At 37.9% G+C, this 27,959-nt stretch overlaps 1 protein-coding gene across 1 annotated transcript; it reads right to left on the bottom strand.

The window, feature by feature from the left end:
• Positions 1–5,509: 5,509 nt before the first annotated feature.
• On the bottom strand, positions 5,510–6,519 carry FSHB (follicle stimulating hormone subunit beta; the record flags this gene model as incomplete). The annotated part of the gene is made up of 2 exons (XM_082485493.1): positions 5,510–5,746; positions 6,361–6,519. The coding sequence occupies 2 exons, from the start codon at positions 6,517–6,519 to the stop codon at positions 5,510–5,512; spliced, it is 396 nt and encodes a 131-aa protein (XP_082341619.1).
• Positions 6,520–27,959: the final 21,440 nt, after the last annotated feature.

The following is a 27,959-nucleotide window of genomic DNA, read 5'->3' as shown; positions in this document are numbered from 1 at the left end:
GCCACTTAAGTGATTCACTTCACTTCAGGTATGAAGTAAGACTTTACCTCTTGCCTCTTAGAGTTGCTGCGTGAAAGGAAACTAATGGTTAATGACTGTGAAACATAGCTAGTTAATTCTTTCTCTTCCCCACCTACACAGAATGAAACACTGACATTTGATTTCTTGAAGGTATGTCCTTTCTCTAACCCTGCTCCTGTCTTGTTTTCTATATTTCCCAGAGACTGCAGCCTTGTGAGCTGCTGTAATGTCTATCAGTATAAGTCACATTGAAAGACCAAGGCTTTGATAGCTAATGTTAATAACATAAATTGAAGAGAAACATGAGATACACAGAAAAATGTTATAGATCCCATTGCCTGAGTGGAGGGAGCCACTAATCTCAAGGCTGCCATGTCTAAATGATTTTTTTCAGATTAGCTGCTTTGCTCTTTTTTGTTGTAGTTGTTTTTGTAGTTTCAACTAAGATGCTAGTTGTATTTTTTTAATGAAAATGAAGTGTTTGGCTAAATACTGCCTATTGGCAAAGCAAAACACACTTGCTGAGGTGGGAGGGTGAAGGAGGAATATAGCATATTAACACCATGCTTAACTGTCTTTCCTCTTCCCATTCAAATAGCCCAAGTTAAGTGCAGCCTCAACTTGGCACATACAAGCCAGAGTCCTGACATTCCTGTTTTCCACCTATTATTTGTAATTACCTCTGTCTCATGCTAGATTTGTCCAAGGATTTATGGATGACTAATAAATTCTTATTCATCAGTTGGGTTAATAGTAGGAGAGGACACATATTCCTTGCTTACAGTAGAAAATATTGTGAGCCCAGTTATATGCCAAAATTATAAAGGCAAGTATAAACCTGTTTTAAGGTAGGAGGAATGGTTTACAGAACTTAAGCAAGGAATAATAGCTGAGCATTGACAACAGTGGGGTGATGCTAATATGTGATGCTTTATTCATGGCTTCAAGGTGAGAATTTGTATTTCTTTGCCTGTCTGTAAAATCAGGGTTTGCTTTCTACCTAAAAAGGCAGTTGGGATTAAATGGTCATTTCAATTAGTAGGACTATGAATACTTCTCTCGCACTTCATGTTCCCATCTTGATGTCTGGAGGGCTTCCAGTACAACTGGCACAGACACTCATAAGATCAAGGTCAAACTGTCTGGATAATAAATGATAGAAAGTATTAACTCCCCCACAGATGTGGCGGCAGAGATGAATAATCTTTGTGCAGTTTATCTATACCTCTGAGTATTTGAAAGACTTAATTAATTACAACACAGTGAATCTGCATTAAGCGTCCCTCTCAAAGGTCTTTAAGGGACAGTTCAACATTATGTACTGCCTCTATGCTGTATGCCTTCACCAGGGGGTTATAAATTATAGTTTTCCAGGTTTGCTACTTTTCAGGGTGATGCAAGAAAAGAGATGATTTTACTTAACTGGGAGTAAATAAATCAATAGTTCAGTCCATTTTAGTTTTTACTACCTCTAAAGTTAGTTTCTGTAGGCTGGTGGCTAAAGTCTGACATATTGTAAGGTCTTTTTGCAGACCTTAATTTTAAAAATAGAATTAATAAGCAGTTTTTGAAAAGTTCACTGTTGGCAGAATAGTTCTATTGATTTTGCTTATTGATTTCAATGGAAAGGGTTAAGCCCATGGTAGGAATGTTTGAAAATCTACTTCTGACTCTATTAGGAATGTTTCTAAGAGCTTACCCACCAATTTAGTATTTAAAGTAGCATGTCATACTGGGACTTTCACCTTCTGACAGAGTTCCCATTTATTCATCATGACAAAGCTAGGCAAAGAGCATACAAATTACTTCGTAAATATTTTTTCTTCAGTAATAATTCAAAGCAGATTTGGACCTCAGACTACATTTATACTCATTGCTTGCATGTACCTTCACTAAAATTTTGGAAGAATGTTGATGTAAAAGTAAATTTAATGAAATTATTATTTGGCATTGAAGGGAAAGTGAACTTTGAGAAGATAAAGTCAAAGTCTGTCTTACAAACTATCAAAGGTAGTCCAAGATATCTTCAAGTCAGGCCAGCCTTCTGTAAGAATTTCTGGATTTCTGTCAGTGAAACTACTGACAGTGAAATATTTGCCATCAGTTCGTAGAACAAGTAATTGTTGACTTAATTTGGAATGGATTTTACTTCAGAGTAGAATAGCAACGCTAGTTTCATATAAATGGAGGCATGCATTCAAAGATCACTGATGTTAACAGCAGGGCCTCACGTGGGACTTATATGTTTCCTGAGCCTTTTCTGTGATCACTTTTGATTAGAAAAAGAAGATACATTCAATAAATTATTTGCTGTTTCCCATTGATCTTTTGAAAAGCGGAAAGCTTTTGATGCATGATATACCCATTTTTCAAAAAAAAACAGCTTTATGGTAGAGATTTGAGCAGACCTCATGTCTAGGTACTGGACAGGGCTTGAGGCAGTGCTCAAAAGAGGTATTCCCTTAGCCTATAAGTTGCTTGGCAGGGCTTAGTGCTTATACAGAGGGCACCTTTTTATTGGCATCTTTGAGTCCCTAGGACTTGGTATTTACCTCAGCATTGGTACCTAAGATGTGTCAGAGATACAAAGTGAGAGTCTGGAAGCTTGTAGTGATGCATAATTAGGATTTTTTTTGCTAGCATCCTGATATTAACCTCAGTAATCTAGTTACAGTTTTAGATTCGAGATTTTGAATAGATTCGTTTGCAAAATGAAAATGAGCAGTGCATTTGTCTGATGGGTGAAATGACAGCTGTATGATTTTTGTTTTCAAATACAAGCTAATTTGTGACAGAGATGTGGGCACAGCTCTGGAGAGATTGTGATCTCTATGGTTTAAATAAAATATTAATAATAAACTTTATTCTCATCCACAGTTCTCTTGTGTTACAGCTATGTTTCATCATCACATTACTGGGTCAGGCTAAAATATACCAGCGTTTTATTTGATGTGATTTGACCATATAATGCAAATATGGCTTAGGTGGATGTATTAGTTACATGAAAAAAATTAGGGGGTGGGGCGTGGGGAGAAAATGTGTGATTTAAAGCATAGTAAAGTGGGACTTTTAAGTTTTTTAATCATTTTATTAAGACATACATAACAGAAGTGCAACAAAATGATTTTTATATTCCAAAATACACAACAGACAATACAGCTGTTTACAGATCCATTTTGAAAACGTATCTTTTTCCATACTTTTTTACTACAAGCTACTCTGTTTTGCAATTTTAATTCGAAATTCTCTCATCCAGAATGTAATAATTCCTGATATAAATAATATCCTTAGTTTTAACTGAAGTCAACTCATGTTTAAAACAGAAATGAGTGAGAGACAATTTGATTTACCCATTACTTTGCTGCTTTTAAAACTCCACTAGACCAAAGAAAATGTCCATGCGGATTAATCTTATAAATAAAATTAAGTTAAAAGAACTAATATCTTTCAGTACAAAAGCTAAAAATGAAATAAGTTAAAATATCTATTGTCTATTATAAGAGAGATCCAGAGTAACAGACAAATTCCCTTTTAATAAACATCCCTGTAATGGTCTCAAAAGCAGACATGCCATGTGACCTCAAGAGGTCAACTACTTCATTCCCTTGCCTTATGGCAAATTAACTTTATCTCTGTCATTTCTAACAGGTTCAGTGTGTTCTTGAAGACCCGTAATGGTCACTACTCCACAGACCCCACTCCTTTCCGTCCGTCTGTCCATCCTTCCTTCCTTCCTTTCTTCCCTCCTTCCCTCCGTCCTTCCCCAACGCCTTCACAATTTATTTCAGTGTCTAGCTGTCTGCACCTTTCAGAAGATTTGCTAGTGACTACTCTGAATCTTTCATTAATTGTACTGTTCACTATGAACATAGAGAACTGACTGTTCCTTTTCTCTTTGTAACAGTCTTCAAGCGTGTAAAAGTGTCCACAAATTTCCCTCCCTAAGTGTTACCTCCCATAAGCAAAATAACCACAATTAATTAAACCTTTTTCTCTTTAAATCTTTTTATCCTAAGATGTTTCTTAGGCTTCTCTCCATTCTTGTTACTCTTGTGTGGATTTTCTCCAGGTTTTCAACGCCTTGAAGTTCTGTGTCCAAAGCTGGAAATAACAACTCAGCTGAGGCCCTTATCATGTTGAACCAAGTGGTGGAAGTAGGTTGTGTCTTGTAGGCTCTACTCTTTACATTCCCATGTTTCTGCAGCGATGTGATACTGTTGAGTCATACCTAGCTTGTATAACCTCCAAGTCTTCAGTGTCGAACTGCTGCTGAACCAGTTGCTCTCCATTCTGTGTTTGTGTAGGTAGGTGATTGTTTATGATGAAGGGCAGTATATTTTGATTTTCATGATAGGTTTTCATTCTGTAGGTTTCAGATAATTTGCCCAATAATGTGAAATAATCTTCCATTCTGATTCAGTCAGTCCTCCAGCTTGCTTCCAGACCATCTCAACTTCATATTGGTCATTGCAGAATTAGGTTGCTGCAGAAGTCTATGAACTTCCATCCTCAGAAGGGACTACTGTGAAGTACTTTCAAGGCATGTTACAACACCCTGTTTGCACTACTGGAATCAGCTGCCTCTCGATTCATCCCTAAACAATTTTTGAGGCTGCTATGTTAAATAGTGTTAAAAAAAATCTCATTACTATGTTCTGTCACATAATGAGAGGAAATCCAATGTTTCTGATAGGTGGCACAATTTTCAGAATTGTTTAACTGACTTTAGGATATGTTTACTCTGGTGAAAGTAAACAGCTGATGATTCTGTTTTCAAGTTAGCCAGGTAAGAACTAGAGTTCATGTTATTTGTGTTATTGTGGCACTGAGCCTGAGCTAACAAGCCTTACTGAGAAAGCTCAAGAGTTCAGGTGACATTCAACATTTGAATACAGATTTTTGGCTCTTATGTAAACATGCTGCTGTTATTTATAGAGCATAATACCTATATGAAATATTTTGCCAAAAAAAAAGTCAGGATCTCAGCTGAGAGACATTTACAGTCCAACTAATAGAAAGTGAGGGCACAAATGTTGGTTGTAAGAAAACTTGTGCGGCAAGGCTTTTTAAAATAAGTGCCTTCTGAGGAGAGATGGAAAGCAGGGGATAATAAAGACTTGGAACTTGAGAAGTTTTTGAAAGCATAGGATAGCATAGAATAAGCTAAGTGAACTAGGCAGTGGAAATAGAGAAATAAGAAAAATGAAGGTGTAATAGAGAAGAGAAGAGAAGAGAAGGAGGCAAGGGCAGAAGGAATCAGAAGCAACGTTCTATAGACCTATGAAAATGATTTTAAGGAAACTGATGGGATAAGTAAGGAAGGCCTGAAGACAAGTTTAGTCGGTAGCTCTCCATTTTGGCCTTAAAAATCTTTGTTTCCCTCTTGACAGTTTCTAAATAGCCTTGCCTATTATCTTCCGCTTAACCCTGATCAGTACCCTTATTTAGAAGTGAACATTTAAAGCCGAACTGCCAGCTCAAGTACCCTTCATTGGTTACTTCCATTCTGACTGAAGGAACAGTAGGATGGCCCCAGTCCCCTCACAGTGCAGTCAGTGCTGTCGGTGTCGCAGGTCTCACAATGGCACTCTGTAGCTACTGGGTACGAATAAATAGATTCGGGATGGTCACCACAGCCAGGGATCTTCACGGTTTCATACACAACTTCCTTGAAGGTACATGTTTGCTGAACAGATGATACTGGTGGATATTTATATACTGGATCCTGAAAATTACAAGAAGGAAATACCTGTTTTGAAATTTGTTATGGGGTAGTATTCCAAATTTTTATAAAATAAAGGATCTGGTGTGAGAATTAATTAAACTGGTGGGAAAATCCCACTGAGATAAAAAAGATTTGGATAAGACTCTTCTAATTTCACTTAGATCCTTAGATTTCTCCTTTCAGGAAAACCAATACGGCAAATTTGTGTCATACCATCACCAGACAATCTTTCAGGTCAATTGCTTGATTCTTTAAATTATTTGGAAGAGTAGAGGAGTTTACATAGTAATGACTGTTTTATTGTATCCATTTGCAACCACAAACTGAACACAAGGCAGAAATCCAGACTGTAATACTTTCAGCTCTGTTTATACAATATAAACATAATGTGTGCAGCCAGTTAAAGATCTGAATTTTACTAGCACGTTTTCACTCTTCCCTTTGTGGTTTAGATTGGCTGTGTGTCTACTTTCCTGTCAAATAGCACAGCATTTACTCAACCTGTTCTTTCACAAGGCTCATCCTGCCTATGTGTTTGCTACAGACTGAAGAAATGGGTTATTTATACATCACTTGGAATATTTAATTCTGGTGCATGAAATTAAAGATCTCACCCTTGTGAAGCAGTATCCCGAGCACCACGTGGCATTCACTGTAATACAGAATTCACATTCTTCTCTTTCCACTGCTATGGTAATATTGGTGAGCTGACAGCTGTCACAACAAATTGCTTTCCAGCAAAGTAACAGCACGTAACAATTAACTGTCTTCATCCTGTGTGTAAAGCAAAAAAAAAAAGTAAATAAGCTATCCTGAGGAAACATGTATAGTTATTTTCAAAAGGAAATATTTACAGAAACAGAGAGAAATTGAGTCTTCACATTATCCTCAAGTGGTTCTCTTATAGCAAGTTTTCAGAAATACCAGTGAGAACATAGGATAAAGCCATTAAATAGATCTATCCATATGTTTATTGTTAAAGGAGTTTGATTTTCCTAAGCAACTGAAATGGCATGTTGGCAATCTTTGCAGAATAATATAGAACAGTACAATACCACTTTCAATGAAATATTTTTTTATCTAAGTTTCTGTACAGAGAATGTGGCCCGTCTTTAAGGAGAAAGAAAAAGAAGCAAGAGAGAGAAAGAACAAAGTATAATAAATTTTTCAGAATCAAGTAGTTACATATAGTGTTTGCAATTTGAAAAAAGATTTCTAGATCAGGATTTAATGAAAACTTACCTGTATTCTACTTGCTTTCCTGGTAATAGCTGTAGTGAAAAGAAAGCCCTACGCTTACCTTTTATACTAAATTGTGTGTAACTTATACCTTGAGGATTTGCAGTGTATTAATGCAGCAAGCATTAGTTTGGTACTTGGTGAAAGCGGATTAATGTTCAGCCAGACAGTGAGATCAAGCCTTGTTAAGAGGAAAAAAGAAAAGCAAAACACACTCAGGAAGTGATTGTGAAGGTTACTGTCACAATGTCTTCTTAGAAGTTTCACTGGATTTGATTCAGTGGCATTTAGAAATACCTGAGCCATTTCACAATTTGAAAGAAAGTTGAGAAGCCTATTTTTTAAGAAAATGAAAGTTCAGGTGTTTTAACTGTGTTTTATGTCAGCCCTCAAACTGATAGGCCTGGGATGCAAACTGGTCCTCTGATAATTCATAGCAGAGACATTGCTAGAGTGTTTCTTGGCTAATGAACACGTGCCTGAGTTTTTCAGGGTATCAATCTTAATTGCTTCTCTCTGAATTAGGTCTTACCCAGTGAGCTGCATATGTACTTGTTTATTGATCTGTGGTCCAAGAAAGCTAGTAGTGTGAGTTTTGTTAAACCATGAGTAACTCCACTTTTCTTTACTATTTAAAATACCACTGTGGTTTTTCAAAATTCAGATTTCTATGCCAGTATATGCTGTCCTGGTTCCTGTCTGTCGCATGGTCACATTTTTTTTGCCTTATGTAAGGGATGTCTGTATTTTGGAAAAGGACTACAAAGATATCATAATGAGGCTCCAGATCTGTGTTTTCTGTCAGTAATCTCAGATCAGATCAAGTATTGTCATGTTACAGGGAAAATACTAATGTTTTTAACAGGCAACAATGCAAACTCAACTTGAATGCATTCCCTAGTTTGTCATAATAATAAAAGGTTCTATGAATAGTGTTCCCCTGCTAACTGCCCTTTTCCTGCCTTCCCAAGTTAGTGATGTGTGCCTCTTCACCAGAATAATGACAGAGAAATAACTTTATTGAGCCTCACATTTCACTTCGGGGGAAAATGACTCACACTAGCACTGTATTTACTAGCATCTGCCCAGAACAGCCAGTCTTGCTTTGTTATGACTGTTCTATTATGGTCAGTCTGACTTTTACAGAAATCTATCCACAAAAGAAAACTAGGCAAGGACATAGAGTTAAAAGCATTTTATCATGAAAAGAAATTCTCACTGGCTTATTAGTTGTCCTGCAGATGGGATACTTTTCAAAATGGCTTTTACAAATGAGCCCTTTAAGTGTCTCGTACCTTCCTGTGGTCCTGCAGACTGGCCATCTGTTCCAGTTTCCATCCAGTCTGCAATACCTTAATTTGTTAATGAATTTGCTCTCATATCAAAGTTAGAAAGTGATCTGCAAATTTTTCCTGGACATCTCCTGTAAGAATATCTTTGTTTGCATGAGAACACAGCTCAATTAAATGTATAAAGAAGTCAAGAAAGCAGACATCTTCCTCTTAACTGATATCAATTATGTGATCGTTTGATAACGGTCTTTTGTGTCATTTAGTGTCAGCACAATCTGTCTTCTCGGAGAAGATTCTCACTTGCTGTAAATCACTAATTCCAGAGATACCAGACAAAAGCTGATTACAATTTGTAATATCCCTACTGAGAATCTGACCTTTTCTAAGTACTAATTTATGCAAATTAAATAAAACTAAATAAACTTCATTTGCAAAGGACAATACAGAAAATATCTAATCTCTCAGTTGCAATGATCTGTTTCATGGTTTGAGGAAGTCATACATATTCACTAAAACCATTGTTTCACAGGCAGAGAATGCAAGTTTAGCCCCTGCCATGCTGTTTCTTCCCTCCCCTAGTTCTTCGTTCCGGCCCACTCAGCCCCCCCACTTGTAGTAACACAAATTAGGGAACTGATTCTGATTAAAAGAAAAAAACCCAACCTAGCCATCTTTTACAGCATTGTTGTTAGTCAATATTAGTTTGTTCTACAATGAAATTAACAGCTGTAGCAGTGTAATTGATGGGATTGATTGAGGAGTGGGAATGAGGGGGAGGTTAACAGGGAATGCTTTACATAGTGTTCTCACTGAAAAGTTCATGGAGCCACATTGTAAACTCAATGCAAACTTTTTAACAGGAAGATTCTGTCCTGCGCTGACTCCAAGGGCATTTGTTTCTGTGATTGTCAGTTCTAGCTTGGTTCTCCACCTGTCAGCTCTGCTAAATTAATTGTGTGAATATATGAATATGCATTTTTAGGGTAATAGAAAATTACAAATTGAAATCAACTAACCACCAGTCTGTCATCTGAGGAGTGGTAATTTGGTGAGTTGTTACTTGGTTGACTTTGATTTTGTTCCCATGCCTTTTGTTAGAAAGATACACTAAAGGAATTACTTCTCATCATGGGTAGGATGCTGTGTAAGTACATTGTTTTTTAAGGTTATTAGTTTATACCTCTGGGAAATGTTTATATGCTAACTATGTCATACTCCTTCAAGTTTATATTCCCATTAGATTAAAAAGTTATGGTAGTTTTGAAGGGAGTAACAATTGTTATTTACCCAGAAAGCTATCATTTTCACATATATGTGAACATCATATGTAGGTTCTGTGTTACTGAATTTTGTATCTATTTAAGAAATAGAAATGCTTTCCATTTTAAATGGTTTATATTTCAATTTAGGGAATAATGTAAGAGGGAAGAACACTTCCTCTTCACGTACTACAGCAACTTTTAAGTGTTAAGCAATGTTTTTATCTATCTAGTTCTTAAGCAGTACTGCCTATCCTAGATTTAGCGTTTGCCATAATGCTTCTAGTCTGAATGCTGGGTGTTGCCCAGATTGTCAAAGAGGAATCATTGAAGCCATGATCCTGGAATTCTGTGGTAGTTTATGTATAAAGCCTAGGAAATTAAAAGATACTGCGGCATGTCTATACAGAAAGATTCAGACAGACCTGTGTGTGCTCTGCTCACACTTGGAGCTAGCTAAGCAATTCACAGATCTGGAATGTCTTTGCAAATGACCTGTTTGGATTGGGTCAAAGCAATCTTGTGCTCTTTCTCCACCTTTATAGGGTTAGCTTACTACTGGGTCTGTTGTGCAGAATCCAACCTGTAGCAAGCAACGTGAGGGCTCGAGTTGCTGCAGAATCCTGTAATTGCGTTATGATTGAGAATGGAAGAGTTGGATTGGGACAGCTAGCACGTAATTGTCAAAACCTCTGTCAATGGAGATTGCTGTATTCCTGTTGAAGTGAGTGGGGAAATCTGGCAAATGCTGTAATGGAAGGTCTGGTCTTCAACATGAACAAGGAGCTGGTTCATGGGAGTATAGGTAGTCCTGTAGATAAACACTCTCCAACTTTTGTGCAAGTCATAGTGGATGTCAGATTCACACGGCTGTGTTAATGCCTTAGTGGCATCTCAGGGAAATAAAAGGCTTCTCTCTATTGCTATTTTTTTGTATTCTATGGCTATTTTCCTTGGACTGTTAACTGTTGTAACCTAGCAAGCCATTGTTACTACTGCTGCCACAAGAGAACACTTGCTTTGCCATTTTTAATAACCTCAATTAGAAGTGCTGTGACACATCTGCTATTGTTTCCCTACTAAGCAGTAATTGCTGTTTTTCTTCTGTTTGTGGTTTGGTGGTGTTTTTGTTTGGTGGTTGTGGTGGGTTTTTTGTTTTGTTTTGTTTTGGTTTTTTCCCCCAAAAGCGTCTAATACAGGACCAAAAGCTTTGTGTTTCTCATATGTCCTAAAGTAATGAAATTTCTTTCTTCAAGAGGGGTGGTGGTAAGACTTGCAATTCTCTTACTGCAAGTTGTAAATCTGCCTTGCTTAAAAGAAGGTAGTGTAGATCTTTCAGAGAAATTCAGCATCTATCAAAGTGCTTATGGAAAACTTGGTTGTATGCATGCAACTCATCCACCATGAGTAATAAATACGACTCTGTCCTGATGGAAGATGTGTTGAACCTTCTAATGTAAAAAATGATGTCTGGTCTTATCTGTAAATTATTCCAACTGCAGACTAGCTTTAACTTCTAATATATTCTTTTAAAAGTGTCAAGGGATGTGGTTTTAGGTTTGTTAGATTCATGGTTGTGGTTACGTGTTTTAGGCCTTGTTAAATAGATATGTTTCTGGGGATAATAGTTTCTGCATTTGAAAGCTGTTTTTCATTGAAAGTATGTCCCAAGGCATGTTTAAGGTGCTTAAATCCATGGCTTAATTAAATTTCTGTGGGTAAGAACAGAATGAAGAGTTGATTCTGTTAAGTTTGGAGTTGTGTGCTTCAGTGCCATCATACGGAGTATAATATGTGCTTGTGTCAAGTTTCCTCTGCACAGAGCCTGTCTTGACTGAGTACCCTTCCTCTCCCCTCTCTTGTGTTCGTCCAAATGTTTTCCTGCATAGGTCCAAATTTAACCTGAGATATTTAAAGCAGAAGACCTTATTGCTGCTACCCAGTCATTGACTAAATTTATATCCTTGAAGTATACGTACAGATTGCAGATTGCTTCTGAGTCTGTGTCTCAGGACTCGCTGTGCAGGGTTAGTATTTTACAGCACAGCAGCAGAGGCCTCTCTTAAATAAATTGACTGGAATGTTTTTTTTCCCTTTTGTTGGTTTTATTGCTTACTACTGATGGGAGATTACTTTTGTCATTGCGTTACCCCTCTATATGCCTTTGCGGTCATTAGAGAGACTGTTATTGGCTTTAGCGGTAACTGCATTGGGTAGTTGGTCCCTATTGCTCAATACAATTTTTACTGATGCTGTTTTAATTCCCCAGCGCTGATGATGCAAATTTGAAGTTGCTTGGGCCTGTCGAGCACATAGCTGGATAGTTGAAACTAATTAGTGTCACCTAAAGAGTTAATCATTAATGAAGAATTCCACCCATATGCAAGCAGAATACTTCACCCTCAGGAGAATAAAGAAAATGCTAGAATGCATTGACTATGTATTTAGTAGCATAGAATTTTAAAAAGCTTTTGAGATACTAATTTCCATCACTTGGAACAAAGGTTATACATCCCATATTTCCAACTACCTACACAAGCTGTTAGTCTTTCTAAGTCTTATGAAAATCCTGCTTGCAGTCAACAGCAGCAGAAACTAATCCTTCTGAAAAGCGTTTAATAAACACAGAACAGTGCAAGGAACAATACAGATGCTTATGCTATTGTCATCCAGTTATTTTTTTCAGTAGTTTTTGTCTCACATGATGTAAATTCATTCATAGCTGATTCTTATATCACTTTTCTGAATATATAACCCAGCTGCATTTTCTTACCCTTTTTAGTGATGGAATTCTTACAACCTTCAGCTGTTTGGTCTTGCAAAACCACATTGTGATCTTGCCTTCTTATATAAGATCACTTAATAACTCCAGTGGTATCTGTCAGGAAGTGTATTTTCAGGTTCTGCTCAGGACTAAAAGTTTAAAAATTCTATGTTTGTTTGGAATGTTTTTTTCTTTTCTTCTTTATCATTCTTTCATTTTACCATCACACAGTATTTCATTTTTCCAATGGAAAATAAATCTTTTTTTTTTTTTTTTTCTAGGAATAGCTTCTCTGTGTATGAATAGGTAGCAGTTTCGATCCCGTGACTGTCCTGGAGCACTGCTCTTTTACTTTAAGCTTTCTGTTTTTTTCAACAAGAATGCATCTTAATGGTCTTAACAAAATAGATTAGTAATGTTGACAAAGATTGTTGTTATGCCGTTGATAGCGAAAGTGCAGAAATATTTCCATGAGGATATGAGTTAAAAAAACTAGAAACAGAGGCATGAGGCTGTGTTTGATATGATTCATTATGGTTTAGTTTTGGTGGTCTTGCACAGAGTACAGAGACATGCCCAGATCTGTTCCATTCTAATTCAAGTGGTGCCTGTGTGTGTCTGTAAAGAAGGAACCATGCTAAATGTTGTCATCTTCCTCTCTGAGCAGTACTAGAGAGCCCTTTGGATTCACTTGTGACTCATGGGTTGTTAAGTAGGAGAAGAGTTCAATGTGAATGGACTTAAAAGAGGAAGAGAGGAAGACCAGTTTGTTTTTTATTTCATTCTTAAAAAAGAAACCCCAAAAGTGCGAAATTCCCCATAGAAGGAAAGCCTTTTCATTCTTGAGTTGCTTCAGGTTACTGTCTTTCTGTCTCAAGTTACTGTCTGTTGAAGCCAGAGCATACACATGGACTGCCTAGGCAGCTGCAAATACTGGAAGCACTGGGCTCCCCACCTGTGGACATGTAGTATCCTCAGCAACCCAGCTTCTGAGCAGTCAGATGAGAAAGCTGGCAGGAAACCTAGGTTTCAGTGAACTTCATTGAAATCATCTTTGTAGAGTGAGTTTTCAACAAATTTGGAATTCATCATTTGCTATGTATGTATAGAAATGGTAAATTTTTGGAAAAAATGTATCAAATTTTTTGAACTTCTGTTTTGGAGAATAGAAATCTTAGGTTGCTAAAGAGACAGTTATCTGCACGTTACTCTCTTAAACCATATTAATCAGGAGCTGACTGAATTTTGAAATCCAAACCAAAAAGAAAATCAGATAAACATATCAAAGTATTCATTTGAAAAGTCAAATCCAATTTGAGTGCTTTGGTACTGCATATGCTTCCTAAAAGCAAGTGCTTGAGAGAAAGCTGAGATGCTTAACTTCATTGACACAACTTGTTGAGTGGCAAAATTGGCAATTTCTGAGCTAGGAGGCCTTCTGGTTTTCTTTTATGTCAGTGTTTACAACAAATTTACACAGATTCTATCAATAATGGCATTTAATTTTTTAAAAAAATTTATGTAATTAATACTTCAAGACCCAAATATTAAAGAATTACTTGAGTCCAAAAGACAAAAGCTGCCATTAGTAGTTTGGGTAAGGAATAATTGCAAATTTTTAATAGGTAGCTGGTGTCACTGATTTGTTATGTTTCTATTTTGTTAACCCTAGAAATAAATAAAAATAATGTTTCAGACCCTTTAAAAATTCATCAGTATTTCTATTATGTTTTGTAGCTATGCTAAGAAGCAGGACAAACATTTGTCTATGATGGATTTTACGAAGGGCTTCTGAAAAAATGGGCATTTCTTCTAAAACAGTAAGTTTGGCAGGACTGTGCCTTATTCACACATAGACAACAGCACCAAACTACAGCTATGATATGCAACATAAGGCTTATTTGAATCTTGCTGACAGTGTGTATTGATAATACAATAAAATTGATGCAGAGCAGTTCAGCACACTTGGATAATGGATGAAAAGCCCATCTTATTTGGGTTGCTAAATAAAGTCTTAGGCTGGAGATGTCTGACCCATATTCTTTTTGCAAGTGCAGTAATTTTTAGGTCAAATTGCTTAAGAAAAATAGGTTGAAAAGAATGCATACAGCCACCTTCAGCTGTGATTTTAATGTTTTATCTGAGCAGCTGTATCTACAATATTTGCTGCTTTTAGAGATTCTAAACTTTTTTTTTTTAAAGGCTTTTTTTCTCAGCAGTCCTGTAGAATCTTTATTCTAGGGTATGGACCATTATTGCACAGGATATAGGGTGTTGGAGTTGCTCTGTGAGCTGTAGGAGTTTGATTGTGATCAGAATGCAAATTTGCAAGGAAATTTCATTAAACTACTGCAGGAATCAGTATCACAGAACTTTAATGAGGAAATAGATCTGAAGCTTAAAGAAAAAGCTTTACTGGTATCAGCCCAGTATATAGCTCGATCAGAAAACCAAATCTTATTTGTTTGGTTATATTAGCAGAGTGATGAAATAAAACAAGCATTGTATTTGGCTAAATTCCTGATGAAGGTATATTTTTCCAGACAATTCTAATAATAAAACCCAGAGGCTTTTTTTCTAAATAAAGTAGGTACAAATTTGACAGGTTCAGGCTTGAGCTGAAGTCTTTTGGTTACTTTGTACTGCCTTATACGCCGTTCGACTAAATCGGTGGTTAGTACGATCTGTATTTACTGTTCTCAGTGAAGGATGCAGCTCTTCCCTTCCCATTCTGCCTTTTTTGTTCATATGATACTCCCTCTTCATTAACCATGGTGTAGGAATGCCCCTGTTATTAGGCAGAATGTGTCCCAGTCATAAGTAAAGCAGGCTGTGGCAGGGAAACAGGGAGGGGAAGAGAACCATGGCCTTGTTGCCCCTTTCGCCTGTGACAGGGCTCGAAGCCTGAGTGTGAGAGAGGGAGAGTTTAGGCTTATTGCTCTGGTGGAAGAAACAATTGTCTGTCTCGTCCCTCGAGATATTTTCCTGGCATTAGCCAGACCAAGACCCCAAGATTTCTCTGTTTTTCTGGTAGCAGCTCTCGGACTCCAGCGTCTCAGTTCTGAGTACCAACAATTCAGTTTTGCTTATGTTTCTAAAGGATTTGACGTGGCACTGCCATGTGGTCATTCTACTGCAGAAAAGAAATTAAAAATTGATAAGAGATATTGAAAAACAAATACCTGAGCACCTTAATGTCACTGAATTTTTAAAAAGCTACAATGTGATAGCAGTCAGAAAATCACTTTTATTTAATTCAGAGTATTGGGAACTTTTTGCCTGCTGAGGGCTGACCACATTTTGGGGAGCAATGCACAGGTACTGTATTTAGTCAGACAAAGACAGGTTTAGAAAGCTTATTTGGAGGTGTGTTATTTTAGGTATTGTGTTAATGGCTTCTGGATTTCATGATGTTTCCTTGGTGATTGTTGGAGGTTGAGTAGAGGAGTGCACAAAGCAGTTTATGTGACATGCTGTAATATCATCCTTTCATGCCCCCTCCAATCTACAGGGAAAGCCTAGAAATCTTGTTCATGATGGGAAGCAGGAAGGTGAAACACCGTTACAGTCTAGGGGATGTGAATATAGTGACCAGAAGCACTCCATTATTTAAGGGCATAAAAAAAATAGCTGGGAGGGTCTAATAGGCAGGAGGACCCTTCCATGTCATGTGACGGAGAGCATGCGCTGCACCAGACTGTGCTACAGTGGGATGTATTGACTGCTTAGCTTATCAGGTAAATGCTCCTGTATTTGACATGATGTGAAAAGATGGAAAGCTTTCTTATTGCACAAAAGTAAAGCTACTTGATAGCTGGAACCTCCAGGTAGAGTCTTGGCCAGGCTGACATCAGAAAATACTGCTTATTGTTCCCTTTAGGATCCTGGAGTTCCTTTTATCTTGCCAAGGACCCTAGAAACTCATTTTCTTTCTCTCTCATTAGGGGCTTGAGACCCTCCTCTCCTACCTCCATGCAGGTGTCAGGCAGTGAAGGCCCACCTGGCCAGCAGCTCTGTGTGGGAATGGGGGAGTGCGGGATGCCAGGCAGGGCACTGAGGTAGGCAGGGGAGTTGAATGGTGGTGTGGGAGGAAGGAACAGGGCAGGCGTCATGCAAGACAAGTTGAATGAGCCAGCCTGTGAAATGAGGGTTCCCAAATGTGATTAAAATTACCTTGGAATTGGATACCTGTGGTCACCGATCACCTTTTAAAATACTGATCTATGTTGTGTCTGTTTCAGCACAGTATTAAACAGCTGTTTGAAATGGATCAGTCTAAACACTGGCTGCTCAGCTTTATAGGAACAGAAAAGTCACTGATCAGAAATCCATTTTTAATCTCTGCAGTACTGCCTGAAAAAGAAACAGTCCTACTCAATTGCTTTATTAATTATATAAATGAGCAAGATCATAGTTGCTGATAATGAAACAGGTGTTGTGACTTCTTGTAGTGCCATCTCGTGGTTCCTGATTAAAAGTTCACATGTTGAAAGTTACTTCCCAGCTAAAGCAGATTTTACAGCATTGCGGCAAGCAAAACTAAATGCTAAGGTTTAGAACTGAAACAGCACTTTAAGCCTTCTGGCTATTGGCCAGATTCCTGCCGTGCTCAGTCCTTTCTAGATCTAGTAAAGCCTTTGGGGGAAAAAAGAAGGTTCAGAACTCTAGCTGTAAGAGTGGTGATAATACAGCAGTCTTTAAATGCAGTGACATTAATTACTTCAGGCCATTTTGCTTGTCCCTGTGTATGAGGCATGGAGAATTGTGCTCAAGAAAACATGCCTTCTCTTTTCTTTCTCTCTAAACTGTGAAGTGTTAAGCATAATCATTCCTGCTGGTGTCTTAAGTGTAGAATTGCTCTGAAAGTGGATAGGGAGAGTGCAGTCCTCCTGCTTCTAATGCGCTTTGTTTGGGATAAGGAAAGAAGATTTACAGAAAAATATATATAGCAGTCCTTTCCATCTCATTTCCACCTACTCATTACAGAGCTTGCAGGCTGAGGGGCATTCCTCCTAACGTCAAGCAGTCTTTCTGTGTCCCGTTCAGGGAACCTCACTCAGTCTTGCTGTTCTCTAAACCTTGAAAAAGAATAATGTTTACTCCAAGTTGTACTCCTTGTGCTCCAATGTAATGTTGTCAAGCAGATTGTTAATGAATGTCTGATTTTTATTGGGCTTTATTTTTGCTTTCAGTCCTCAAAAACTAGGTAACTTTTGATAGCATTAAAGCGGTTACCATTTTGCAGCATCCTATTTTGTTGGTGTTGTCCATTGTTATCCATTCTGTTTTGCTATCGTGTTTTATCAATTTTTATTGCATCCCGAAGATTAACGGGCATTTTTCAGAAAAATGTTCATAATATGTGTCTCTTCTTGAATTCCAGTTCCTGTTTGAATGGCTTTTACATAATGATACTTCTGAAAGAAACTGTCAATATATCCATCAATATATCCATGATAAAATTTCTGGGTGCCTGTAAATAACTATGAATCCCACAGTTGCTGGCCGCGTATGATTTAGTAGCTCCAAACAGATGTTTTTGTTTCACATCTCAGTTTCTCTATGTAGTGGACATAAAATCTTCACAAGAGAGCTCAGCAGTTGGGGCACTGAAAAAGAAAATGACTTCTGCTATATAATGTGTCTTTCCCTAAGTAACCTGGAAAGGCTATTGTGATAGTGCTATAGATGCAGTCTTGGAAGAAGACATGAGGACTGGTGTCTTCATTGCAGCCCATGGAATCCTGATGGGTAATTTTATACCCTCCAGCTTGGTACATAACAAAGTTAGCTGACCTTGGTTATTATAGCAATAAGCATAAGCAAGAGCCTCTCTACATACCATTCCTTGGTATTAACTATAAACATCAGACATTATCTTCTAGAAGCAGACACTATCTGAAAAATATGCCATTAATTTCAGTCAGTCAGAAGAGGCTTAACTGAAAAACAAAATTACTGAAAAGAAAATTGGTTCTGTTTTACCTCAAACCAGGACAACTTATAAAATGCTTAAGGCAGGTCTCTCCCTGGCTGAGAACACTGGGATCTGCGCTGAGGTCTGAGGGTACAGAATAGGTGAGGAGGGGGACTTCAGGCCTCAGTTATCAATCTGTTAGGTTTGAACATTTAAAAAATAAAATAGAAGGCTCAGTAGGTACTTCTGGCATCAGCTGAGAAAAGTGTCATCGTACGTTCACAACCATTCTCCCATTATAGACAACCTCTTTATGGCTTCAGATGAGGTCGCAGGGAGTGTGCTACCATCCTTTTATGAGTACAGCAAAGTTGCTCATGAAATCAACTTATTAGTTACCTTCAGCAGAATGTAAGAGAGGATCTCCGGGGAGATCTTATTGCAGCCTTCCAGTACCTAAAGGAGGCCTACAGGAGAGCTGGGGAAGGACTTTTTACTAGGGCATGTAGCGATAGGATGAGGGGGAATGGCTTTAAACTAGAAGAGGGCAGGTTCAGATTGAACATTAGGAAGAAGTTTTTCACTTTGAGGGTGGTAAGGCACTGGCCCAGGTTGCCCAGAGAGGTTGTTGAGGCTCCATCCCTGGGGGTGTTCAAGGCCAGGCTGGACGTGGCCTTGGGCAACCTGATCTAGTGGGAGGTGTCCCTGCCTACGGCAAGGGGTTGGAACTTGATGATCTTCAAGGTCCTTTCCCACCTAAACCATTCTATGATTCTATGAAACTTTTTAATGTGTTCCTTGGCTGGTTAACTGAAGTGACCGTGATTCATTAGCGAATGCTAGCTAATGCAAAAGTGAGATCAGAGAAGTGGTTGTTGCCACAGTGAGAGGACTAGTCATTACCTTCAGTACCACTTAAAGGATTCTAAGCAGTATTTAAGCCACTGTATTTGAGTGGCTTAAAATGCAGATATTTTAAGGCTGTGGAGCTGGTCTGCATATTCTCATACATATTTTTGCCTTCATACACTTGATAGTATATTTAAGAGTTACCCTATAGAGCATCACATATGCTAGAGACAATCCAGTGTTTATGACACCTATAAGCTCTGCAAAAAATGCTAGCAGTCTGTATTCTTAATTTCTGTTCCTGACTACCAATGTCATCACCTGCTCCTGGATACTGAAGAGTATTATAAGACTTGAATGACCTATTTAGCTGTTCTGAATTTTGAATGATGTTTTTTTTTCCTCCCTTATCTGCTGAATTACTTCCCTCCTACCCCTTTTTAGCATAAAACTGAAATTGTGAAAGATTATGATACAGTTTTGTAAGACACTGATCCCTATATAATCTGGGAATCCTTTATAAGGAAATTGAAGACAAATTTATCATGGGAACTATAAGACTGGGGAAAGAAGGAGTCCTTGCTTTTAAGCCTTATAAATAATAATGTCTACCAGATATTCGTAAGTCCCAGTGCACTATCCCATGGGGATGGAAAAAAGTTTTCAGAAAGAAATTGTACTTTCTCAACAAGCAGCAGTTAAGACTCACTTATGGAGTGAGTGGTGAATGGAGTTAAATCCAGTTGTTGGTGGGTTACAAGCAGTGTTCCCCAGGGCTTGGCACTGAGGCTGGTTCTCTTTATTATCTTTATCAATGACCTGTATGAGGTTATTGAGTGCATCCTCGATAAGTTTGCAGGTGACACCAAGTTGGGCAGGAGTGTTGATCTGCTTGGGGGTAGGAAGGCTCTACAGAGGGATCTGGACAGGCTGGATCAATGGGCCTGAGGACAATGGTATGAAGGCCAAGTGCCAGGTCCTGCACTTGGGTCACAACGACCTCGTGCAGCACTACAGGATTGGGGAAGAGTGGCCAGAGACCTGCCCAGCGGAGATGGACCTGGGGGTGTTGGTTGAATATGAGCCAGCAGTGTGCCCAAGTGGCCAAAAAGGCCAATGGCATCCTGGCTTGTATCAGGAATAGTGTGGTGAGCAGGACTAGGGCAGTGATCATCCCCCTGTACTCAGCACTGGTAAGGCCCCACCTTGAGTACCGTGTTCAGTTTTGGTCCCTTCACTCCAAGAAAGACACAGGTGCTGGAGCGTGTCCTGAGAAGGGCAATGAAGCTGGTGAAAGGCCTGGAGCTCAAGTCTTATGAGGAGTGGCTGAGGGAACCAGGGTTGTTTAGCCTGGAGAAAAGAAGGCTGAGGGGAGACCTTATTGCTCTCTACAACTACCTGAAAAGAGGTTGTAGAGAGGTGGGGGTCGATCTCTTCTCGCTAGTAATAAGTGATAGGACAAGTAGAAATGGTCTCAAGTTGCACCAGAGTCGGTTTAGATTGGATATAGGGAAACGTTCTTCACGGGAAGGGTTGTTAAACATTGGAATGGGCTGCCCAGGGAAGTGGTAGAGTTGCCAGCCCTGGAGGTATTTAAAAGATGTGTAGATGTGGTGCTTAGGGACATGGTTCAGTGGTGGTTTTGGCGGTGTTAGGTTAATGGCTGGACCTGATGACCTTAAAGGTCCCTTCCAACCTAGACAATTCCATGATTCACAGAATTTCAAAAGCATACGTGCACTTTTACGTGCAAATGACATAGTATACCTGTTTTCCAGTGCACATGTGGAGGTCAGAATTTTACTATCAAGACATAAACTCTCAGCCCACACTGAGATCAGGTCACACTTATGCAGACATCTGCAAGTCTGGCCTTTGTGTGATGTTCAAGGATCTCTCTGCAGCTGTTTGTTTAAAAAGTTCAACTCCTAGATATGCAAATTGGAATATTTATGATGTATAGAGACTATAGCTTGAGTCTAGAACAATGCTGTAAAACTTTCCCTGATACTCAGTCTTCCCAGGTCTGAGATAAGAGTCGTCTTCCAGGAATTAAATGTGGAAGAAATAATTGGTGCTATTTCCTGAAAACATAAGAAATTCTTTTTTTTGTTAATGGTGACAAGAAAGAACATTCAACTACCTGAGTCTGTATCCCTTCCAGTTAAACAAAGGACATGGATTTTCTTAATTAGGGAATAATTGGATTCTGCCTCTTGAGCAAATTAGAGCTTTATATCATAAGGATATAAATTATGTGAGAAAAATGGCCACAAGTTGTAGATGAAAAAGTTTATTATATCCTTTGCTCTGCAATGAACTGTAGTATACTATAACTAAATGGAGATACTGTCAATGGAGGAAACCTATGCTTTTTCATGTTTTTTTCTGTCTTTCAGTATTTATCAATATCTATATATGTGTGAGAGAAAATGGAAATCTTTCCTGTGCTTCAGAAACTTCTCCAATAAGCTTACCATGATTTTATGCAACACAAAATGTCACACTTCAACAAAGTTAAGGACAATCTCTCAGCTAACAAAGCAATATCTCAACAATTAACCAAAAAAAATCTCCCATTTCCATAAATGGCAACTTTACTATGACTGTCTTTGGGGAAAAAAGTTCTATGAAAGAACTTTGTAACATACCTTAAAAGTAGTTATACTCAATGTACTTATACTTCACTCTAACAGTGGAAAAACTGGCATGTGAAATTACTACTAGCAAGCATCTTGTACTTAGTCTATTAAAACTGGAGTGGTATATAAAAATTGGAGAATACTATGCATAACCTCTATATTAAAAAAAAAAACCAAAACAAAACAACAAACCAACAACCCAACCTAAAAACGTATGGGCAACCTTATACCCATAAGTCTGAATCAATAGCATGCAAAGATTGTGAACTTATCAACTAAAAAAGTCAGCAAAAATCTAAAGGAAAATAATGAAGGAACAACAACAAACTAAGACACATTGTGATAGAGCAGCCTGATAACCTTGTTCATTTTGACTCTTTTATAAGCAAGGAAGCTACAGCAAATCTTACTTAAGGTCTCCAGGAATGTATTTGGTATTTTGCCATGTAAAACGTTTAGCTGGGAAAGGTGGCATGTGGCAGATGAATTGTGAAGTGATGAAAAATTCAATGCAATAATGATAATTTTAATGAGATGAGAACTAGTGGTCTGAAAGAGAGACTCCAGAATAGAGTAAGCATCAATCTTGTGCATTTTTTTTTTTTTCATTTTTACCCTGTTGTAAATAGTAGGCAAATTCATTGATGTCTTAAAGCTGGAAAACATCATTTGATTCAAAGATGAGGTGAGACTGGCTGAGTGAATTTGAAGTGAACTAATAAGAAACAGGATGAAATACAGTATTAAATTGCAAGGTCATGCAGTTAGGGACTAATTGCAAGGATTTCTGCTGTCAGCTAGAGCTTCATCAGTGTGTAATGAATGAAAAGAAGCAACACACAAGTATACTAATCAGCTGCAAGATAATTATGTTTTAGCAGTGATATGGCAGTGAAAATGGCAAACATGATGCTCAGGTTTATCGAACAGGAGAAATTAGTAATGCTGTTGTACTGGTAAGACCTCCTCAGGTACACTGTGTGTGTATGGTACGAGTCAGCTAAATCAGATGAAGTTAAGCTGGAGCACGTGCATTGCCCAGATGTGTATGGGAAATGGAGAGCTTTGCCTGTAATTCATTAGCATGGGCAGTGCAGTTTGCTTACGGAGATATGGTTGTAGGACTAGAGCTGGCTTGTACATTGCCAGTTTGGAACAGAGGCAGGGCTATACAATGTCACAGTGTAGACATTGGCCAAGAAAACTGCTTTGGTAAGCCTAGGAAAATAAGGCTGAAAGAGATGCGTCTTCTCTCTATAAATGCAGTGGGAGGCATGTATCAGGATGGCTAAATAGTTGAACTAAGGTACAGTGCTGGCTGAGGGATAAATGGTTCTAAGCCTTCTAATGAATAAATTTAGCCTAGAAATAACAGGAGGCAGCATGATACGTTTATTAGTAGGAATATATTGTAGCAGTCTGTCTGCTTCTTTCTAGTCTTTGAATCATGTTCTTACAGATGGCTTTCAGACAGAAGGAAAAATAATTTCTGTAGCTGCAAGACTTTCACAGCAGTACTCACAGTCCCTTCGGTTTCATGTCATTGATTGCAGCTGTAAAGTGGCACAAGAAGAGTGGCAGTCTCCCAATCAGGCTATTTTTATTATTTTGTAGTTTGTTTTTACTATAATTCTGACAATGAAGCAATTTTTTTGCCTTAAGAAGGAAGAGTTTGGGTAGATTGTTTTTCTAATGGGATATTTACTCTGAGATATTCCTCTGACTAAAGAACAAGTAACTTGTGAATACCCATCACTTTCCTTTATCGTGTGGGAAGACTAATATTTAAGGAGTGTTATCAATTTGGTGTTTGCATTTCTTACTATAGTTCTAGTGCCTTCCATTCTGTTTGCAGGGATTTTATTCATTACAGTCTTTAGATCAGAAATGTGTTTCTTGTGTAAGAAATTTCAGTGAATACACTTCCTTTGCTGAGGCTGCATACATAAGAATATAAAGACATAGGTCTTTCCATTGTTTCTAGTATCTTATGCTTCTAACATATTTCTGATGATCTTCCTGCACAGATTTACTGTTCCTGATTTCCAACAGTATCATCTTGTGCTGTTCACTGAATTCCCCTGTGCTAAGTCTGCAGACCACTCATCACTTTCATTTATTTTTCCATCGTCTTCAGCTTCCTTTTCTTGTCCTTTCATCATTAATGCCACCTAAACTTAGTTCTATTTTGAGATTTTTGGTGCGGGATCTGCCTTCACAGTCACAGTTTTCCTCTGAAGAAATTCTGATTTGCCCTTTAGTGATGAACATAGCTAGAAACCAAGTAACAGCTATGTTTTTTCTTTCGTTCTAAAGCAAGGTATTTGGTTTGTGTTACCTCATTTTTGGAGGAAAAAAAAAATGAAACAAGGAAAGAGAAGGGAACATATGTCTTTGATATCAGAAAGGCATTTTACCTGATACAGATATATTGGATTCCTCTATTCAAGCTTGTTTTGAGCATATAGTGGGCATGGATACAAAGTTAGCTCAAACCTGTCTTGTTAGCAATGACTTGCTTCTCTTTCAATTAGAGTTAAATACTGCACTTGTTATTTTCTACAGTAGCTGTCCTGATCTATGTGCAACTCTGATACCCCATGAAACCTGCTTTAGCTCAGAGGAAAAATTAGCAATTATTTTTTCTAGAATTCTTCAAGGTAAATTGTGCATATTTAGATCTTTTTGCAGCAGTATTTTTCTTTAGCACAAGAAAGTTTTGCTTTTGTGGGCAGCATACCATTTGCACTCTTACAATAATCTATAGTAATCCACTAAGGTTTCTTTTCAGTTGAGAAGGTTTGAATTTAAAGGACTGCAAGTGCACAATATGACTTAGCAAGCTTGGAGGCAACAATATTAGTTTCTCCCTTTTTTTAATGCTTGAGCTCAGTGTTTCTCAGTCTCCATATTTTCTAAGCTGTGGAGTGATACCATCAGCTGGGGTAGCCAGCATACCTGCACTGAGGTTAAGTTGAGAATTATTGACTGACAGTAGCTGAACATTGGTCCCGAGAGTTTGACCTTGATTTCCATGCTTGCTTAAAGTGAAAAAGAAGGATGGGCATTACTTTATGCTTGTGGTGGCTCTTAGTAAGTGACTTCAGTTTCCAGTGCCTGTACATTCCTACTTGAATTCTGCCTGAACTGAGGCTTTCCCATCCTTTCTCAAGGCTTCTTTAACCATATTCTTAGGGAGAAGCAAATAAAAAAGCCAAAAAGCCTTTGCTATGTTGTGATTCTTTCTTTATGGCATTATTGAAGATGATTACAAGAATTAGTTGAGCATCTCTATCTGACAAGACTGAAAAAGCAGAGTTATTTCATAGCTATATCTGGTTTTCATTACAAACAAATCTTATATCAGAGTAACTTAAATCTGATGAAAATTTGGATTGATTTTGAGTCTAGTTTTCACATTAAAAAAAATCATATGTGGCCTAAGAATAAAAACACTTGAATCTGTTCCTCCTCTAGTTTGGTTAGTTGTAAAGCTGGACACTAATTGAAAAGCAGAATTCAAAATTCTCAAAAGCTGAAGGAAAGTGCTGTTTTGTGAACAGAAAAAATGGAGTTTTTCACAGATCTTTCCCATTCCTGATGCCATAAGGCAATTAATGTAAACTCGGTGACATAATTAGGCTTTCTTTAGTTTCTTTAAAATTGGTATGGGGTCTCTAGGAGCCCCAGTATATTGTTTTTAATCCCAATATACTCCTAAAAGGGGAAGGCTGTCTGTATTGACCTCATTTGGTGAACAATGGCAGAGGAGCATTGGGTGGAGCCATCTGCCATGAGAAGGATCCCCTGCTGATATCTGCGACCTTTGTGGAGGTTTCCTGGCTCCCTGCAGAACCGGCACCTTACAAATATGCAAGCTGTTACATACAGAACTCTATGGCTAATTGACTGTGCAGTTATCTTGATGACATGCACAAATGAAGTAAATGGTTTTTACCCAGGGAGAAGCTGTCTCAGTCAGTGATTTGAGAAAACACCAGAACACTGAGAATGGAAAAGGATTAATTCCCCCCAAAGAGCTTTGCAGTTCCCATTATTCTTGAAGATTCATGTGTTCTTGCATTTGTCAACACCATTCTTGCTCCTCTGCTGGCTCATATCTTTTTATCTCACAGAGCCTACAGAGACATATCAAAATGATCTATTGTCCTTCCCTTATCAAGGATAGAAATTTACCGGTTTCACAGGAGTTGGGCTGCAGTAACTAAGAAAAGGGTTGAAAGAGTACGGGGTGATAAACCAAGACATGCTGTTTCTTCAGTCTCAGTCTGCTTATGTTTGAGAAAAAGTAGATTCATTTTCATTATAGTGGAAAAATGTAAAGGAAGATGCATGAAATAGAAATGAACTTTAGCTGTAGAATCTAATTTTAAACTAAAAAGATTTTTTACTTCTTTATTAATGCGGTGTATTTTCTTTGTCTTTTCCTCAAACAGCATTAGAACTTTACAATCTGTCCTGAAATGACACTAGAAATGTGGGTTGCCCATGATTTATGGTTTTGATGTGAAAATAAATTATCAAGCATCGACAAGGGCCATTTCAAACTGCTGCTGCAACCTCTTAATTATTTAATAGTTGCTAAAGAACCGGGCTTTTATCAGAGCTCTGACATTTTAAAACTTTGATTCAGTTTTACCTGCAGGCTCAAGGATGCTTTTCTGTCACTAAAACAAGTAGAAAATATTAATGGAGAAAGAATTCATAAACTCAAACAAATTTGCCAGAGGAATGTAAGTGCACTGAATTTCAAAGCATGTAAATAGTAGAACAGCAGCACAGTACCCAATGATGGCAAAGCCTGCATCTGCCTCCGAGATGGTCTGCTGCTCCAGAAGTATCTATGCTTGTGAGATGTTTTTTACAGTGTAATGGAAAAAGGAATGTACCCAGAATGGATGCTTTGAGATAATCCTTCTCAGAGAACTAATTGAAAATGTTTCTGAAAGTTCCTTTCTGTCTACTATTTGTCATATAGTTTCTGTCTTTTTGTCTTGTTAATTACTGGGTCATTATTTAAGCCAAGGCTTTGCTGGGGTCCTGCTTTTGGTTCTAGAATTAAAGATATATTTCTTTTCTTCACAGCTACTGGTGTTGTAGTATGAGATGAAATGGCAATACCAGGTAGGGGAATGCGTAATGAGAAAACTTGAAAGCAGTTTAACTTCCAGTCTTTAGTTGTGGTCTGTGACTCAAACTAAATCATACTTTGCTGCCCCTCCCTATCTTTTTTTCTTTTTTAAAACCTGTGACTTTAATAATTATTCATAAACTATAAACATGATTGTGCAAAAGATTTAGAAATATCAGTGGGTAAGAATGTAAAATTTAATGCAATGTAATTTTTCCCATTCATAGGCGTTGCCAGTTATTCTGTTTGCAGTCTGAGCAAATACAGATTTTGCATGCGTTAACAGACAAGGAAGAATTTCATTACCTAAGAACCTGGCTCAATTTTCCTGGTAACTTCTTAACTGAGGTGCATAGTGGTGGGAGAATGAGACAGTGCTCACAGGTGGAAACAGGAATCACTTGGATTAGGTATATGGAAAAAAATCATTACAGATAATTAATCATTGGATCAGGTTAGCCAGAGAGGTTGTGGAGTCTTATGTTCTTGGAGGTTTTCAAGACCCATCTGAACAAAGCTCCAGACAATCTGGCTTGGTCTCACTTAGCTTGGAGCAGAAAGTTGGACTACATGAACTCTTTAGATTCCTTCCAACATAATGATTCTATGATTAATAAAACCTCCTGTGTTACAGGAAATGCAAGAAACACTGCACTTAACCACTTCTTGTAGTAGTATATTTTGCATGAACTACATTAAATATTGAGAAACCAAAATGATTGATCAAATTAATTGTAAGGTGGTAGTGAAATTTTCACTGTAATGCTTTAGCCTGGTTGTCCCCCAAGTTATAGAATATAAAATCAGTCCAAAGCTTGTAAGTGCAGAACATGGGGCTATATGGGTGTAAAATATTTGGTTTAAGCAAAAAATAAAATTTTTGTGTTTTAAGGTTTTCAGCCTGCCTGTCTGATTTAATAGTTTTGAAGAATGAAACCATTTTTTCTGTCATTAGGACGAAGAAAAAACAATCTTCTTTCTGTAAGTCCACTTTTCCTAGTGAATTTGCTAGGGAAAATGAGGATGAGTGCCTTACTGAATTTCGTTGTGGGTAACAAAATAGTAGAGTTGCATTTCTGTAATTTTTCAAATGTGCTTT

This window comes from Vanellus vanellus, assembly GCF_965231255.1.
Source record: "Vanellus vanellus genome assembly, chromosome: 6".
Classification (NCBI taxonomy): Eukaryota; Metazoa; Chordata; class Aves; order Charadriiformes; family Charadriidae; genus Vanellus; species Vanellus vanellus.
The sequence above is the reverse complement of the archived record's forward strand: the minus strand, read 5'-3'. Positions and strand labels throughout refer to the sequence as shown.